The sequence below is a fragment of the Rattus norvegicus genome, chromosome 19, assembly GCF_036323735.1.
Source record: "Rattus norvegicus strain BN/NHsdMcwi chromosome 19, GRCr8, whole genome shotgun sequence".
Lineage (NCBI taxonomy): Eukaryota > Metazoa > Chordata > Mammalia > Rodentia > Muridae > Rattus > Rattus norvegicus.
In genome coordinates this window covers 40511324-40531062 of record NC_086037.1, presented here as the reverse complement: position 1 = coordinate 40531062, position 19739 = coordinate 40511324, and the positions used below count along the sequence as shown (strand labels likewise).

General features: G+C 49.0%; 1 protein-coding gene across 13 annotated transcripts in view; it reads left to right on the top strand.

Moving 5' to 3' along the window:
• The window catches only part of Cacna1a (calcium voltage-gated channel subunit alpha1 A), a 299251-nt gene that overhangs the window by 193748 nt on the left and 85764 nt on the right, over positions 1–19739 (top strand). For 10 of the 13 annotated variants that reach the window (XM_063277793.1, XM_063277792.1, XM_063277791.1 and 7 more), the window contains 6 exons: positions 1435–1526; positions 8795–9004; positions 12743–12855; positions 15573–15685; positions 15782–15913; positions 16239–16311. In XM_063277793.1, the coding sequence (XP_063133863.1) occupies positions 1435–1526; positions 8795–9004; positions 12743–12855; positions 15573–15685; positions 15782–15913; positions 16239–16311 (733 nt within the window). 13 annotated transcript variants of the gene reach the window in all.

The following is a 19739-nucleotide window of genomic DNA, read 5'->3' as shown; positions in this document are numbered from 1 at the left end:
AGAAGTGTATGTGCATGCATCTATGCACATACATGTACACATTCATGTGTATACACACAAACATGCACACACACGTTACTAATCATGAGAGGAAGAATTACACCTCCTGGCTAGAGGTGTAGACTGGCAACAGCCCCTGCATAAAGTTCTGAGTTTCATCCTCAGCACTACCAAGAACAAACATAACGAGACGCAGAGAAAACGCATGAGTGTCCCTCCACTTTCCCTGACTAATGTGGTCCACTCCCACCAGCCAGATTCCCAAGCTCAGCTGCTTCCTAGATCCCAGCCCTAGCCAGGAGTGGGAGCAACAGACACAGAGAAAGCTGAAGAGGACAGATAGGAACCAAGTACACTGTCACAGGTGTATGAAAATATCCCAGTTTTGGGAACTCTGGGGAGATGGATCCTCAGTTAAGAGTACTCGTTGCCCATTCAGAGAACCCAGGTCCCCCAAACACCACCCCCTGCACTCAGATCAAGTGACTCATAACACCTATGGCTCCAACTCCAGGTGGTCTGGCGCCCTCTTCTGGCCTCCATAAGAACTACACTCATGTGCACAAACGTCCATGCACCTGATTTCTTTTTAAATCTTTAAAAAACAAAAACCAACACTACTTTATATAGTAACAACAACAAAATTAATTAGGAAAAATTTTTAAATATCAAAATATCAAAAAGAAATCAAGAGTCCTAGATCTTTTATTTGGGAGTAGAGAGAGATTCCTGTGCTGTTTTAAGTCTCTGTCAGAGTACATATCCACTGGCAAACATTGGGGAGCACTGGACAGTTACCCAGACCCCACTGACCCAGCACATGTGTGCTAGGTTAAGAGACAGACTCTTTTCTGTCCCAGGACTTCCAGGAAGTGCACCTTGCTCTGAATATAAAAACAGACCAGAGCCAGCATGTGGTGCACACTTATAATCTAATCTCAGTGCTCCAGGGGCAGAAGCAGGCGGATCTCTGTGAGTTCCAGGACAGTCAGAACTACATACTGAAACCCTATCTCAGGAGCAGGACCAGAGAGGTGGCTCAGTAATTAAGAGCACTGACTGCTCTTCCAGAACCTGGGTTCAATTCCCAGCAACCACATGGTGGATCACAACTCTTTTCTAACTCCAATCCCAAGGAATCTGGCGCCTCTGTCTGGCCCCTGTGTGCACTGCATGTGTGTGCTGCATAGACATAAGTACAGGCAGAGCACCCATACACATAAAATAATAATTGTTAAGGAAGGTAAATAATAAGAACAGACTGGAAATGGTCTTTCTGAGGCTGGACTTTGGACTCAGGCTGAACAGTACTAGACTCTTGGACCAGCGGGCATGGCAGTGTAGGTATACAGTGTGCATGGCGTCCCGCCATCTTGCTGCCATCCTGGCATAAAAGGGTCACGCTGTCTCCTCTCGCCATGTTTCCCTTGTTGGAGCTCTTCGGAGAGCTACTCTGAAGAAAAGCAAGACGGACCTGCTCAACCCTGAGGAGGCGGAGGACCAGCTTGCTGACATCGCGTCTGTGGGTAAGTCCCTCTCTCTCACCAGTCACCGCCATCACCCAAGAACGGGAGGCTGAGTCCTAGGGGTAGGCGGCTGATGTGGGCCTTAAAGCTGCTTCCTGCCCTGTCAGCTCGGGGCCTGCATTACAATGAGAACAGCAACACTCCCTCAGCCTTTGCAGTTTAGTGGGGGTTTTGTATGTGTTTCTTTTTACATACCTGGGTGAATCCTGTCTCCTAATACCATTGCAGTGTCTCAACTAAATGAGCCCCATGGATCTCTTTCAAAGGTCTATTTCGTTCAGTAGTTTTATATGTGAGCACTCTCTTGGTTTGTATGGTTACTTGGCAGAAGCGGGCATCGGATCCCAGTGCTCTTAACCACTGAGCCATCTCCCCAGCTCCCACAAATCTCTTTATTGTAGGTGTAAAACCAAACTTCACTCACTTATATCCAGCTCCAGTCAGAGAGCAGGCTCCTAGTTAGCTTGGTGAAGTCCATTACAGCTGAGCACCCTACTCCTAAATGCTGGCATAGCAGGGCGTGGTGGTGCACATCTTCCTCTCAGCCCTCCCCAGGCAAGGCAGCTGCAGCTGTGAGCGAGAGGGCAGCCTGCACTACAAGGAGCTCCCAGCAGGCCATGAGACCCCGTTTCAAAAACAAACCTAGCACAGCAAAATTCCTCTGTACCTGACCTGTTTCAGACTCCAGGTGTTTCCAGATTTGGGGATATTTTCATATATGTCAGGTGGTGTCTTAGGCACGGGACCAAAGTCTAAAACCAACCTTCATTTATTTCTCAGACACAGAGCCTTAAAGGTAACTTTAGACTCCTTTAAAAATACTTTTGTGCGGCTGGGACGTGTAGTGCATGCATTTAATCCCATGAAGTGGATCTCTGACGCCCAGGATAACGAGAGTGACATGGTGAAACTTGGCCTAAAAATGGTATCAATAATAACAATAATAATAATTGTGTGGGAAGGGAAGATAAGACGGCTTAGCCGGAAAGGGTGCTTGCCACTAAGCCTGGAGACCTGAGTTTGATACCCAGAATCAGTGTTGTTGAAAGGAGAGAACCGACTCTCACAAGTTGTCCTCAGAACCCCACACTCACCGCACATTACACACCGACACGCAATAAATAGATTACATTGTAATTTTAAAACACAATTTAGTGCAGGAAATAATGCAGAATTTTAAAAGTTTTTTTTTTATTTGTCATTTTGTTGTGTCTGGTATATTGGGGATGGTCGCACAGGCTGCAGCGCAGTTGTGGATGTCAGAGGACAGCTCTGGAGTTCTGGCCAGCTCCAAATGGACTTTTCCATGTGTGGTGTTGTACACTTCGCAAAGGTTAACACTGGGAGCCCACTGCCCTTACATATTCAGATTAGGAGCATCAGTCTGGGGTCATGTGGGGTCACAGAGTAATGAATTGGGAATGAGAGTGAGTACTGGGTTCAGCACAAGTCAGAGGCAGGATCCCCATCCATGCGAAAGTTCTCACCCAACGAGTACACACGTTAAACCGAGATTTGGGGGGCTGAGGAATGGCTCAGTCAGGAAAGTGCTTGCCTCCATAGCACAAACATCTAGTCAAAGTACTAGGACAGAGTGGAGCACTTTATAATCCCGGTGCTGACAGGAGACTCACTGGCCGGCCGGCCTAGCTTAACCAGTGAACTCTAGGCTCATGAGAGACCCCACTCAAAGGGATGTGGGTGGTGTCCTGAGAATGTTACCTCAGGCTGTACGCCAGCCTCTATGAAGACATTCGTCCACACAGACACAAACATGGACATGCAAATACACGTGCGTACACACACACACACACACACACACACACACACACACACACACACACACACACGGATGCTTGCTGCTAAGCTTGACTGAGTTTGATTCCCCAGGACCCACATGGTCAGAGAAGGCTTCTCGGAGGAGATGGCATTTGGGTTGAGAGCTGAGGGCCGATGGCAGACAGAATTGTTGGAAAGGTGTCTTTTCAGCAGTGCCACCGGCTGACACTGAGGATGTTGGGAGGAGCAATGGGGGACAGGGGGTGTCAACGCATACACACCCCTCTAAGATCGCCCACGACTCTTTCCTCTCAGAGCCTTCTGGTCCCGGGTGGCTCTACAGAGGACATCTGCCTCCAAGCCAGAGTCTCTGAGTAGGAACCCTGCTGTGCACATTCAGATGCTCCCCACACCCTATGGGCGTGCTCCTGGGGATAATTACAGGATCAAAGCTATGAATGACTTCCGGCTCTTTACTCTCTAAGCCACTGAATAGCAGACACTCATTCATGAACTTTTCGGGGACACAGACTCTCACTGGTCCCCACACTGACTCTTGCACATTTGTTCCCTTTGCCAGCTAAGGATGCTTGCTTTCCATTTCTGGCCAAAACACACTTTTGCTTATAGTGACTGTGACTTCCGTTTCTATTTCTGGGTGCACCTGGTCATGTCCTCTGCGTAGGTTCTGCAGACGCTGTTTCTGCTTCTTGTAATTCAGTCAGCATTGGCCTTTGAGGACTCATTTTAGAGTCTTTTTTTCCTCCTCCTCCTCCTCCTTTCCTCCCTCCTCCTCCTTTTTTTTTTTTTTTTTTTTTTTTTTTTTTTTTTTGACTCACATAGTCTCCCGGTGTAACCCTGACTCTCTTAGAACTCACAAATATCTACCTGCCTCTGCCTCCATAGTTCTGGTGTTTAAGGTGTTCACCATGCCTGGCTGTCTACTCCCCCCACCACCACCACCTCCTGTAGAGAATGGAGAGTTTATGAGCACTGGCTGCTCTCGTAGAGGACCAGAGTTCAATTCCCAGCACTCACATGGTGGCTACAATCACCTGTAACTCCAGCTCCAGGAGGATGTGATAATTTTTTCTGGTCTCCCTAGGTACACATGCAGACAAAACACTCATACATATAAAATAGAGGTAAATCTGGCCAGATGTGGAAGCTTTAATCCCAGCCCTCCACAGGCAGAGGCAGGTAAATCTCTGTGAGTTTGAGGCTGGCCTGGTCTACTTGGAGATCCAGGTCAACCAAGGCTACATAATAAGACATTGTCTTCAAAAAACCAAATCAAACAACAAGAAGTGTGTGTGTGTGTGTGTGTGTGTGTGTGTTTATGCATATATGTACATGTGCAGGCATGCATGTTGCTATATGGAAGCCGGAAGACAACTTGTGCATCCTAGAGATCAAACTCAAATCATCAGGCTCAGAGGCAAGCCCCTCCAGCCAGTGCGCTGTCTTGTACTGGCCCCACTTTTTGCTTTGTTCTGTGTTAACTGGCAAGTGCCGTATTGTTATGTACTTTGGAACCCACTTTGAGACCTTGAGAATTAGATGGGTGCCCACCCCTCGTGAGTTTCTGGTCTATATCCTTCATTCTGACAGACATGAAAACTTGATCCAACCCCATGCTGACCAGGATAAGGGGAAACTGAGGCACTCAAATGCTCTAGGTGGGGGCATAAACCTGTGATGTTCCCGTTTGTCAATGATATATCACTTGGCATCATTTGATCATAGATGAGTTCCTTGACCCACTGTCTATGCAACGTTTATTATTTGTTTTCTTGTTTTTGCAGAGCTGAGGGCACAGCCGGGTGAGTGCCGTGGGAGTTCACTCTTCTACTCAGCTCTAAATCCAGCCCCTTCACCTACTGTTAGTTCTCTGGCAGAATTGCTCTAATGTTTGAATTAAGAAATGCAAAGGCCAGGGTGGGAATCACAAGAGCGCTTGCTGGGAATGCACAAGGCACTGGGTCCTACTCTTAGCACCCTAAAGCCAAGCAAATTTAAAAGTCTGTGCTGGCCAAGGGGATGACTTTGGGGGTAAAACCTTGCCTTGCAAGCATGAGGACTTGAGTTCGAATCTCAGAGCCCATGGAAAGCCAGAGTCAGTAGCATGTGTCTGTAGCCCTAGTACATCAGTGAGCTAGAAGGCAAAGACAGATGCCCTGCTAGAAACTTAAAGGCCAGCTAGCTAGCATCGAACAGCACAAAAGATCTGATTTCAGTGGGAATGGTGGCACACTCTAATACCAGCACTGGAAGGCAAAGACAGGTGGATCTCTATGAGTTCAAGACCATACCGGTATACTTAGTGAGTTCCAGGCCAGCCAGGGCTACGTGGTAAGACCCCGTCTCAGACAAACAATAAACAAAAACCCTTTTCAAACAGTGTAGAAGGTGAGGGTGGCATCCAAAGTTGTCACCTACACATGTGCCACGCGTGTGAATGCACGTACAAGTGTCACTCCACGTACACAGGGAACTTTTGAAAGAAGTTTCAGCTTTTTAAATGGACCCCAAACACAGTCTATAGTTTGATACCCCATGGTGGGTTTCACCCAGGCAGCAAATCTGCTCAAGCACAAAGGAAGAGACCTCATGCTAACCACTAGCCTCCTTGATGGCCCAGAAGGGGATTTGGGCTCCCAGAGCTCTAAGAAGGGAACCCTATGGCTGTGCTTCTTCACTGGCCTCACTGTGCTGTGAATTAGTTGGGTGAGCATCCCCGAACAGGCGTCTCCCATGCTGAGGCACTGACTGAAGGGCGAGGAAAGGGACCTGGGCGGGGATAAGATGGATGTCTGCCTGAAAGATAAGTTCCTTCATTGTCAGATGTGGTCAGGCAATGTAGCAGTGCATTACAAACTTCAAAATGGCGGGGAGCTGGGAAGATGCCTGGTGGCTAAGGTGCTGCCTGTACAAGTCTCATGCTCCAGGGTCCATGTACAGAGAGTTGGGTGTAATGGCCCATGCTAATTGTCACAGCGTGGAGAAGGTGCATCCTTGAGGCTCTCTGGCCAGACAATCTAACCTGGAAGGCAAGGTCCAAACCCTGTCTCAAAAAAAAAAAATGTGGCTGGTACCTGAAGACCTCAGGCTTTCACATGCACATATGCACACAGGTGCACACAGACATAAGAACTCAAAATCGTGTAGGTGTGCATACATGCATGAGTGCACATGCACACAGGCGCACACACAGAGCTGAGAGACAAAAGAAAATCGTGTGGGTGTGTTGCTTTCCTGTCACTGACTCACACCTGAGGTCATCCATCCGCTTGTAAGGAGGGAAAGGTGCTTCCAGCTCATAGCTGGGAGGTCCTGTCGACTGTCGTTCATTTCCTGCGGCTAAAGCAGCTGCTTCTGTCACAGCAGCAGGGAGCAGAGAGGTCAGGAGCAGTCGGGGCAGAAACTCAAGGCAGAAGCCGATGCATGGGTCATGGAGGGGTGCCGCTTACTGGCTTGCTTCCTCTGGCTTGCTCAGCTTGCTTTCTTATAGAACCCAGGACCATGCTCAGCGATGGCACAGCCCACAGTGGGCTGGGCCCTCCCTCCCACCCTACTCTCTAAGAAAATGCCCCCACAGACTTGCCTACAGGCCAGTCTTATGGAGACATTTTCTCAATTAAGATGTCCTCTTCCCAGATACGTATAAATTTGTCAAATTGACCAAAAACCAAGCAGCACATTCCTCTAGGCCCATCTCATGGCGTCTGTCACCTCCTATTTATGCTAAAAGCCTGGGAGCATTTAAGATGCAAACCATGGCAGTAAGGTAATCACGTGGAACTGGCACGAGCTGCCCATGCTATGGTGTACATGTGCTTCAGACCACCTTCAGAGGCTGCAGACAGCGCAGTAGCAGGAATGCCCACTGCCCTCGTAAGCCTGGCTCCAACCCCAGCACCCACACGGGGAAGCTCACAACAGCCTAGCTCTAGGGTACCTGACATCCTCTGCTGGCCTGTGTGGGCACGTGCGCACACACACACACACACACACACACACACAGACACACACTCACACACACACACACAGATACAGACACACACTCACACACACAGACACATACACACATAGACACACACACAGAAATACACACACACAGACACACACACAGACACACACAGACACACTCATGCATGCACACACGCACATACACACACACAGACACACACAGACAGACACACACACACGCACACTCATGCATGCACACACGCACATACACAAATGTACATAAAAATGGTAATAAAAAAAATCCAACTACATAATCCACAATTAATTCTCTTCAATTTATATCTACTTGCATAAAATGTAATTAAATTATATTTTTAAATTTGTAATAAATTTTTAATGTAATCATTTTTAAAAGGTGGGCGCCATGGCTCAGTAGTACTGTGTATGCCTGCTGTGTACAAGGCCCTGAGCGCCAGTCTTGACACAGTCAAAAAAGTGAGGAAACAAAGGGAGGAATAAGACACAGAATACAGAGCATGTGGGAAAAGTGAAGCCTCTGTAGGCAGAGGTCTCCAATCAGTTATTACACCCGGGGCCTGGAGAGATGCCCGGAATGGACCTGAATTCAGTTCCCATACCCACATCAGGTGGTCATGGCCACCAATAACCCTAGTCTTCTTCTGGCCTCAAGAGCATCTGTACACATGGCACATGCTCACGCGCGCGCGCGCGCACACACACACACACACGTGTGCACGCACACACACGTGTGCACACACACACACCATGTGAAAATAAATATTTAAAAATAATTATTACATTCCATTTGGATAGAATAAATGTCTAGTGTATATGGTGTGTACATCCATGCATGTGCAAGATGTATGCACCCTGTCTGCATGATGTCTGTGTGGGTACACATACATTTGGAGGCTGGACAGCAGCCTGAGGTGACTTCCTCGGGAACCCTGCCCACCTCCCTAGAGAGCTGATCTCTCACTAGCCTGGAGTTTACAGACTAGGCTGGATTGGCTGGCCAGTGAGTTTCCTGTCATAAGCACTGGGATTACAAGTGTGCTCCACTCGGTCCAGGTTTGATGTGGGTTTTAGGGTTGAACTTGGGTCTTTGTGGTTTGGGGACAAGCACTTACTGACAAGCCATCCCGTGGTCCCAGATATTTAATGCGTGTTTTCCTTGACTGGCAGCTTCCACATGGATGGGAATTCTGCCTCTGTCTTGTCCCCAGCTCAGTGCCTAGTGAGAACAGTTCCCCAGTGACCCCCAACTGAGTGCCTCTAATCTGAACATCCAAAAGGCAACAAGCCACATGATGCTGCACGTGAGAAAGACCGAATTGCCCATGTGGGGAACCCAGGATCCTGTCGTCCCTCAGCCTCGGGGGCTTTGGATCTCGTAACTCCCATCCTGGGAATTTGCAGCAGAGACCCTGTTCCATCTCATGTGGCTTCCTCACCGAGAACCATCCTGGGCCTCACCGTCTCCATCTTTTTCCTGACAGGGTCTCCCTTCGCCAGAGCCAGCATCAAAAGTGCCAAGCTGGAGAATTCGACTTTTTTCCACAAAAAGGAGAGAAGAATGCGTTTCTACATCCGCCGCATGGTCAAAACTCAGGCCTTCTACTGGACCGTGCTCAGTCTGGTAGCCCTCAACACGCTGTGCGTCGCCATTGTCCACTACAACCAGCCCGAGTGGCTCTCCGACTTCCTCTGTGAGTGCAGCTCTGAGGCATTTGCTCTCTGCTGGCCTCTCTGGCCCTTCCTGAACCCACCCTTGCCTGTGACCGTATCTGAGCTGAAACAGGGGCCATGCAGTTGCTGCCTGCATTAGCCTGGTGTCAGCCGGAGACCCGAGGCAGCTAAGGGAATAAAGGTGAAAGGAAGGGTTCTGTAGCTCATGGTTTGCCAGGGTCAAGGGTCACAGTTTGCCACCCGCTGTGACTTAGCTCTGGCAGAACCCTTGGGTGAGTGACAAGGGGTTGAAAGGAATGTGTTGCAGAGCCTGTGGTCACACCTACAGCAAGGGAGCTGAGACAAACACAGATAGACAGACAGACATCAAAAAGAGAAAAGCGATAGGGACTGGCTAGATGGCTTGCTGGGTAAAGGCACGGGTGTCAAGCCTGGAAACCTGAGTTGATTTCCAGAACCCACCTGGCAGAAAAAGAAAACAGAGCCCCAAAAGCCCTCTGACTCCACAGGAACACTGTGGCATGGGCATGCCCACACATACACACACATACGTGCACACATGCATGCACACACACAGCATTAAACAAAAAGAAGCACAGAAAGTCAGAGACCGTCAGAGATAGATATAAATGCAAAGACAGAAACAGCAAGACATTGACAGTGACAGACAGACAGAGACAGACGGACAACAAGGCTTGTGTTCCCACTCTATAGTCCGGCCTCCTGTGACACAAACCTTTGAAAAGGACACAGAACACAGCCAGCCTTGCCCTGCCCATCTTTCTCTCAGTCCTGAGAGTCCAAAGCTGGAAGTCAGGCTGCTGTTTTTAAGTGAGTTACAAGAATACAGATGAATTGTGGATGGAGGAGACAGGAGAGAGACCATGAGAGAGCCACATGGAGACAGCAGGGGTCTTTAACCCTCAGAGCACAGCTCAGAATGTCCATGTGATACGCACTTCCAAGTTCTCACCTTAGAACTGCATGTTTCCTGCAGATAATGCCGGACTCTAACCACTGAGCCATACCCACAACCCACACTAGGGGATTCTAAGCCCTGGACCCCCACCCCCTTCTTTGTTGAAACTTCTGCTTCTCTCCCTCCTCTCTTCCTGCTCCTTTTGCCTCCCATCTGCCCAGGACTGGTTTTTAGAAGACCCCTTGAACATCTAGCTTTCTCAGCCAATCCAGAACCCACAGGGGTTTTGCCCTCTGGACTTGACCCAGATTTTCAGGATTTGCCTAAACTAAGCATGGGCTCTGGAAGGTGGGAGCCTCCAGGCCTGGAAAAACTCTCAGAAATCAACAGAAAGGGTGTGGGCCTGACAGGGGTGTGGCCCACCTGGCCCTCCCCTGGAGCCCCCTTGAGAACTACTAAATCTTTTATGCCCCCCAGAGTCATTCTGACCTGTTCACTGCCCTTGTTCAGAAGTGGCCTAGGACAGCTATAAGGATAGTCATGCCTTTGACCTAGTAAGGCCCAAATTGTATTTCAGAGGACTGATTCCTTGAACCTTTGTGGTCCCCAGGCCTGTTGTCTGACCCCACAGGACACCCCAAGGGGACTGTTCTTTATCTGGGCCTGACCTGCTTCCGAGCTGTCTAATTGCATCTGGTCCCTCTGGAGCTGTGCAAACAAGGGCTCGTTGTTTCTCGATACGACCTCTCCTTGCACGCTATTTTTACTTGCCTATTTTCCTCCACTAATCATCTTCAGCCTGTCCTGGTTATGGAAATGGGGGATTGGGGCTTCCTGCCTGGAGGCTTCGGTGTAGACGTCTTTTCGTTAACCCCATTTTCCAGTTATGAAAAAAGACAGAGAGGTGAAGGTGCTTTTCCAAGGTCTCGGAGCTTCTAAAGGATGAATCCAGGATTCGAACCCAGGCAGTTGTATGCCTCAATCCAAGCTGTGTCTGGTGTTGGAGTCTGTGAAGTCTCGATGCCTGCCCTACCCCCAAGGCCCAGACTGTCACCCACTGATCAGAGGTCTTCAGTCCTAAAGCAATCTATAAGCAACAAAGGATGGAGCAGTGTGACTGAAGACATAGCTCAGTTTCCGAGAAATACAGACCAGAACAAAGGAGCCCCTTGAGATGAAATCTCACATTGATCAGAAGCTCTTCATGGACCCGGGAGAGGGTTTGCCTGGCCTTCCTGAGGGTTCACCAGAGTGTTGTGTTACTAACTCCCATGTTCCCATGGCAACTAAGGAGCAAGCATCTCAGACACTTCTGTCCTCATAGAGCTACCCTACTGCGTCTCAGAGGGGCTAGATGTTATAGGCAGATCTGCTTCCTTCCCTAGCTGCTCTGGCCTGGTTACCAAGAGTTTCTCCCCAAAATAAGGAGCTTCTGAGAATCTTACAAATCAAGGGCAGTTTTGACAAGCAAAGACAATGAGGGATATTTGCAAATCCATTCAAACCACCTCCCTAAAGCATGACCTAGCTTGGGCTCTTGACAGTCATCTTAGCTAACCCACACTACTGTAACAAAATACCCGAGGCTGGGTAAATTAAGAGCCATAGACATTTTCTTTTTTGAATTCCTGGAATCTGGGAAGTCTACACATGGCCCTCAGGGAGGCTTGGTTGTCCACTGGGAAGTTGTTCTCTACCCTCAAAGCTGTCCTCTGGAAAGAGTGAGTGAAAGCCAGAAGATGAACACCCACATCAAGCCCCTTTATAAGCACATCTGGGCTGTTCACAGAGCTCTAAGCCTCGGTTCCCCTTCAGCCATCTCACATTGTCCCCGCAGTTTATACACCGTGGGAACTGCTCCCTTAGGGAATACCTCTTGGCATGGGTTTTAGAGGACAGAGTTGATGGCACACACCTTTAATCCCAACACTAGGGAGGCAGGAGAGGCAGATCCCTGTGAATTTGAGGCCAGCCTGGTCTACAGAAAAATGCCAAGACTAGGTAGTGAGAGCCTGTGTCTCAATAAGCGAATTCTCACAGATTTCCAGAAAGGAGCACAGGCATTCAAACAATTCTCAAACAGAACTAGCTCGGAGCCCTGACTATGAAGTTTGTAGAAATTACTTTGAATCCTCAATCTGTCCTTTCTTTACACCTCCGTTTGCTTGCCGTTTTATTCTGTCTGTTGCGGTGCTAGAATGGAACCCAGGGTTTTATATTGATGGCCTGGTGGTGCCCTACCACTGAACTCTCCATTGGGGAATTCTAGGCAGAGGCTCTACCACTAAGCCACACCCCCAGGGCCTCATTGGGGGATTCTAGGCAGGGGTGCTACGACTAAGCCACACCTCCAGGGCCTCATTGGGGGATTCTAGGCTGGCTTTCTGCTGCTGATTCAAGGCCTCTGCCTCTCACGGTCTAGATTCAGGCAGTCATTCCACAAATGTCTGGCTGTACCTGGAATCCAATTAGTCCCTCACTAAATGTAATAAAGCCACACAGGGATTCATCAGTCAACACAAAAGCTTCGTCCATAGCACTGTCCTACGCTCGACTTTCCTCATCAAACCAGGGTAAAAACTATTCAATCAATACCCACTGGATTTTTCTCTCACTCTTTTAAGACTGGCCTAAATTTGGATGGTTGGTTGGAAGATTGAGGGCAGTTGGCCCTATTCTGTTGCAGACGAAAAGCTGAGGCCATGGAGAAGAATCCGGGCATAGCCATTGATATATAGAGTGTTGTCTTCCTCCCTGCCTGCCAGGGAGACACCCGAGAAAATGCAGGGGCACAGGACTTCCCCACAGCCTAAACCACTCTTCTTCCTTTCCCTTCCAGACTATGCAGAATTCATTTTCTTAGGACTCTTTATGTCCGAAATGTTTATAAAAATGTATGGGCTCGGGACACGGCCTTACTTCCACTCTTCCTTCAACTGCTTTGACTGTGGGGTAAGTACTGTGTTTTCTCATCTCATCAGCGATGGTTGATTCCTGGGAACTTGGTAGTCAAGGTGAGGGGGCTGTATGTGACTCCTGCTGCAGTCCTAGAACCTGAGTCCGAGACAGTTGTGAGCCAAGGGTAACTTGGGCTGCCTTTTGGTAACAAGATGGTGGAGATGGTGGTAGCAGCATCGATGATGACGATGATGATGATGGAGATGATGATGATAGTGAGGATGATGGTGATGATGATGATGGTGATGATGATGATGGTGATGGTGTGATGATGGTGATGATGGTAATGGTGATGATGGTGATGGTGATGATTGGAGACAATGATGTTGGTGATGATGGTGATGGTGGGATGGTGATGATGGTGGATGATAATAAGGTCACCTCTGGATGTGCAGTGAGTAGGAAAAGAAGGAGAGGGGCACCAAGGACACACAGCTGCTGTCTCCAAATAGGAACAGCTTAAACTATGTTAGGTAAGTAAAGATAGGGAACCCAGTGGTTCTTCAGTGAGTAAAGAATGGAACTAATTTTTATTTTAAACTCTCAAGGCAGCCAAGCAGTGGTGGCACAGTGGGGAGGCAGAGGCAGGCGAATCTCTGAGATTGAGGCCAGCCCGATCTACAAAGTGAGTTTCAGGACAGCCAGGGGTACACAGAGAAACCCTGTCTCAAAACAAACAAAACAAAACAAAACAAAACAAAGGAAGAAAAGAAAACAGGAAAACAGGGGCTGGAGAGATGGCTCAGCAGTTAAGAGCACTGACTGCTCTTCCGTAGGACCCTGGTTCAATTCCCACATGTTGGCTCACAACTGTCTATGATTCTTATCCCAAGGGCTCTCACACAGATATACATACAGGCACATAAAATAAAAATAAATGAATTAGCTTTTAAAACCCTAGGACAAACGCAGTAGCAGGCACCTTTAATCCAGGCACTTGCGAGGTAGACACAGAAGGATTAAGAGTTCAAGACCACTCTGGGCTACATCATTCACGATTAGTGTGTGCTTTATAGTTCAAGACCAGCTTGGGCTTGGCCTACATGACACGGGTTTGTTTGTTTCTTTTAAAAAAAAAAAAAAAGATCTTGGCCTAGCATGATGGTTCAGTCAGTAAAGGTGCTTGCTGTCTAGCCTGAGTTCAACTCCCAGGACCCACATGCAACAAGAAGAGAACCAACAAGAAGAGGTCCTCTGCCCTCCACAGGAAGACTGTGGCACACACACCCAATCATATCCATAATAACAACAAATAATAAATAACTTTAAAATAAATAAATATAAATTAAAATACTAAGAGAGAGAGAAGGGGGGCTGGAGAGATGGCTCAGTGGTTAAGAGCACTGACTGCTCTTCCAGAGGTCCTGAGTTCAATTCCCAGCAACCACATGGTGGCTCACAACCATCTGAAATAAAGTCTGATACCCTCTTCTGGTGTGTCTGAAGACAGCTACAGTGTATCCATATACATTAAATAAATAAGTCTTTAAGAGAGAGACAGACAGAGAGAGAGAGAGAGAGAGAGAGAGAGAGAGAGAGAGAGAGAGAGAGAGAGAGAGCACCTTGAAGAAAACCAGACACATAATACCTAATTCCATTTCTATGAAGTGGCCAAGGACACAGAGCCACAAACATCAGCACTGGGGCTCAGATGAGAAAGACAGGGTGTGCTCCGGGTATGTGGGACCTGTGTGGCCCTGTGTGGATGTAGGCTGGCCTGGAGTTATGTAGATAACAGTAGGCTACTGTGGATGCCTCTGAGCTGTGCACCCAGAGGGTTAATTCTGGGGTGTGTGTGTGTGTGTGTGTGTGTGTGTGTGTGTGTGTGTGTGTGTGTGTGTGTGTGTGTTGAAACAGTATTTCTCTCTGTAACCCAGGCTGACTACCTCCAACTCCCAGTGATCCTCCTGCCTCAGCTTCTCAAGGGCTGGGACAGCACGCATATGTGAGGGTTTGGGGTTGTTTGTTTGTTTTAGGGGGTAGGGTTTCTCTGTGTAGCCCTGGCTGTCCTGATTCTGCTATGTAGACCAGGCTGGCCTTGAACACAGAGATCTGCCTGCCTTTGCCTCTCAAGTGCTGGAATTAAAGACATGCACCATCATTACCTAGCAGAGTGAGCCTTTAAGAAATAAAAGTAAAGGAAAAAGATGAGTTGTGCCCCATCATCTATTAATCACTGTGACAAATGCATGACAGATGCCCCCAGGTGGTGGCAGGTGCCCAGGGATGGCAGGTGCCCTGGGGTGGCAGGTGCCCAGGGATGGCAGGTGCCCTGGGGTGGCAGGTGCCCAGGTGGTGGCAGGTGCCCAGGTGGTGGCAGGTGCCCAGGTAGTGGCAATTCATGCCTTTAGTCACAGGAATTGGAGGCAGAGACAGGTAGATCACTGAGGCCTACCAGCCTACAGAGTGAGTTCCAGGACAGCCAGGGCTACACAGAGAAACCCTGTCTCAAAAACAAACAGAAACAAAGTCTGCCAGAAAGAACATGAAGGAAGAGGGGATTTCAACCCCTAGTGACAGAGGTCCTCCAGCCAGACCCCACGTCTTAACAGCTTCATAGACTGCCAATAAGCAGCCTAACCCTGAGCCAGTGGAGACCTTCCAGATAGACGCCATCACGTGCCCCTGAAGGGTGGACCTGGTTTGGGCCCTGGGAAAGGGTTGGAGTCCTGAGGCCGGGCGTGACCTTGAGGCCTTGCTCTCTGCTGCAGGTCATCATCGGGAGCATCTTTGAAGTCATCTGGGCCGTCATCAAACCGGGTACATCCTTTGGAATCAGCGTGTTACGAGCTCTCAGGTTACTGCGTATTTTCAAAGTCACAAAGTAAGTCTTGGAGGTTTCTCAGCGCTCTGACCAGGGGATGAGGAGGGAAGGCCTGCATTTCCCTGATCTGACCCCCACTTTGGCTTCTGTCGGCAGGTACTGGGCATCTCTCAGAAACCTGGTTGTCTCCCTCCTCAACTCCATGAAATCCATCATAAGTCTGCTGTTCCTCCTCTTCCTCTTCATTGTCGTCTTTGCCCTCTTGGGGATGCAGCTGTTTGGTGGCCAGTAAGTGCTCCTGCCTTCTTGGAGTTCTCACCCCGAGCTCCTTCTCAGCTTCCACCACACACACATGCACAGGTACAGATGCACACACATGCACAGGTATGCACATACACAGCTACACACACACCCTGACCCCTTTGAGCTGACCATCATCGTTTTGTGACTGCCCTCAGGACGATAATGGTTGTATAAGGCAGTGGGCTCCTGCATGCCAGATACGGTATCTTCCGGGGAAACAGAGATACTCTAGATGTTACCATGGAAACCAGAAACCGAACCAGGACTTCAGAGAAGGAGGGCTAACATAAAATGTCCTTGCTATCTGCAGGTTTAATTTTGACGAGGGGACTCCTCCCACCAACTTCGACACTTTTCCAGCAGCAATAATGACTGTGTTTCAGGTATGAACTTCCTTGGCCCTGATTCAGGCTCCTTAAATACTAGACAGGGGCTTCCCAACAGCCCAGGAGCATCCCCGAATTCTTCGGTCTCTTCCCTTCCCCACTGTTTTGGAATGCTTGCTTTTACTGTTGCTGAAGATGCAGCTCAGTGCGAGAGCATTTATTTAATACATTGTGAGGCCCCGATTCCTGCGTTAAGTACAGCCAAACACAATGCACGCACACCAAGAAGAGGCTGCTATGTAGGACCACACAGGAAAGTGCCTGAGCCGGTTGGGGTACAGAAGAGCCTTGCTTGAGGTTTTCCCCGAGAAGGAGCAGGTGAAGTGGACTGTCCGCCCTGTGCTGGAATGACTGGACGGAGGACCCTGACAGAGCTGTCAGGGTGAGCTGTTCTACATCAGGAGAACAATAGCTAAACTCTTCCCAGGAATTGGCTTCCCCAGGATGAGACCATCCCTCCAGGGTCGGCAGGGCTCCAGCTACTTAGGTACGGCATGATGCACACTGGACATGGAGGTTAGGGCAAGAGGATGTAAGGGTTCATCTTCAGTATACAATGAGTTTGTGGCCAGCCTGGGCTACATGAAACACTGTTGAAAGAAAGATGGAAAGGCAGAAGGGCGAGGGAGAGAAGGAGGGACGGAGGGAAGAAGGGAAGCCAAAAAGAAAAGAGAACCCAGGGTAATATCACACACCTATAATCCTAACACTCAGAAGACTGAGACTAGAGGATCTCCAGTTCAAGGCCAGGCTGTGAGACCCCACCCAAAACAAGACAAAGCAAAAGGGGAAAGGCCTGGTTGATGCATCTACCCATCTTTGAAGCAGGAGTCTCCACATGTTTCCAGGACAAGGAGGCTTGCTTCCTCTTGGGGTACCTACACTGAGGCTTGGAGACTGGCCCATCAGAGATCTCTAATGTATTCAAACTGATTTTGTTTCCTTTGGAAGAGAATGGAATTATGTAGAGACTATGGCTCCCATCCTTCCTTTTCTTAATAAGCTGGCTGTTTCTAAATGAGACTTCAAGGCTGGCTTGAGAGAGGACAGCTGGGAAGCAATGCCCAGAACCAGAGGACAGATGATTAACAGGCCCTAGCTCCTCCCAGAACAGAGACAGTGTCTGCAGACCCTGCTGACTGTCTGCAGACCCTGCTGACTGTCTGCAGACCCTGCTGATGATCTACAGACTGTTGATTGATTGTCTGCAGACCCGTCGATTGATGGTTTGCAGACCCTGTTAATGGTCATACCTATGTGGGGCAGGCAGATAACACTGACATCTGGTTACCAGAGGCCAGGGGTGTTCAGCAGTTGGCAGGGCACAGGTTGCTCCTCCCAGAGAATGACCCATGCTAGACCAACAGTGCCAGACTGAGAAGCCTGACCACAGCAGAGGAACATTCTAGACTTCTTTCCTATTTCCTTCATCCTCAGGAAACTATGAATAGAAGAAAAGAAACTGGGGTGGGCTTTTTTTGTTGTTTTTTTTCATTTTCTTATTTTCATTTTAAAAGATAGGAAGGCAGATGCTGATGGTGATATACACCTTCAATCCCAGCACGTGGGAAGCAGACGCAGGTGGATCTCTCTGAGTTTGAGGCCAGCCTGGTCTACATAGTGACACCCTGACTATAGATGCATGGGTGGATGGATGGATGGATGGGTGGATGGATGGATGGGTGGGTGGATGGATGGATGGGTGAGTGGATGGACGGACAGACGGACCAATGAGATGTCTCAGTAGGCAAAGGTGATTATTCCCAAGCCTGACAAGTTGAGTCTTGTCTCTGGCGCTCTGTGGTGGACGGAGAACTGACTCCTACATATTGTCTTCTGATTTTCACACTAACACTATGCGCTCTCTCTCTCTCTCTCTCTCTCTCTCTCTCTCTCTCTCTGTGTGTGTGTGTGTGTGTGTGTGTGTGTGTGTGTGTGTGTGTACTGCTCGAAGAGCCTGGGTTCAGTTCCCAGCACCCATGTCAGTGGCTCACAACCACCTTGCACATCCGGCTCCAAAGGACCTGACACCCTCTTCCAGCCTCTGGGGACGCCTACAGTCTGGTGCACAAACCCTCAGAGACTCACACACATACACATAATTAAAAATAAAATATGGCTGAGAGAGAGAGAGAGAGAGAGAGAGAGAGAGAGAGAGAGAGAGAGAGAGAGAACGAGAACTTTCTTTTTAAGGACATTAGATGATTGACCAGGGCAGGAATCTGTGGCACAGCACAAAGTGCTAACACAGTGTGCCCGCCCGGCTGCTCGGCTCAGCACCACAGAGCCCAAAGCAGTACAGTCTGTACAGTGAGGCCTACTCTACACCGACACACACACACACACACACACACACACATACGCGCGCGCACGCACGCACGCATGCATGCACAAACTTGCGCTCAAGTGAATAGAAAGCCTGATCCCCTCAGTTTTCTCCATGCTCATCATGGAGGAATTGTCCCCCGCCAGTGTGTGACCTTTGTGCACTGCCATGGGTGAGCTAAACATCTTAGCTCCTTCATCTCAGAAGTGTGTGTGTGTGTGTGTGTGTGTGTGTGTGTGTGAGAGAGAGAGAGAGAGAGAGAGAGAGAGAGAGAGAGAGAGAGAGTCATATAGCCCAGGCTACCCTCATGCTAGCTGGAGAGAGAGAGAGAGAGAGAGAGAGAGAGAGAGAGAGAGAGAGAGAGAGAGAGTCATATAGCCCAGGCTACCCTCATGCTAGCTGTATAGCTAAGGCTGTCCTTCAATTCATCCTCATACCCACCTCCCCCATGCTAGTATAACGGCGTGCGTGCCACCATGTCTGGTTTAGGTGGTCCTGGGGATAGAGTCCTGGCTTTGTACATGTTAGACAAGTGCTCTACACTCACTACATCTGCTGAGCTACATCTTCAGACCTCTGTCCTCCTCCTCCTCCTGTTCCTCCTCCTCCTCCTGTTCCTCCTCTTCTTCCTCCTCATCCTCCTCCTCCTCTTCCTCCTCCTTCGTCTTCCCCCCTCCTCCCCCCTTTTTCTCCTCCTCCTCTAAGCAGGTGACAGGCTTCAACCTCATGACCCCATGTCACCCCAGTTACTTCTCAAAGTTCCCATAACCGCTGACCATGATGAGCTAGGCAAGGATTCAGCCACGAAGCTCCATCCCCAGGATCCCTGCTTTTTAAATTGTTGTTTGTTGTTAGAGATAGAGACAGGGTCTTGCTAAATTGTCAAATACAACTCATTTGGAGCTGAGCTTCTGCCTTGGAGCTTGACAGGGACCCATTCAGTCCAGAGTGAACACTTGTGTCACAGCAGAGAAGACAGGATAACAGCGAGCCATGAGACTCTCAAGTCCCCTATTTCCCACAGCCTGACTGAGTACCCCCAGCCACAAGCACAGAGGTGGGTGGTTGAAGACCTGGCCTCCGGTAGGCTGACCGTCAT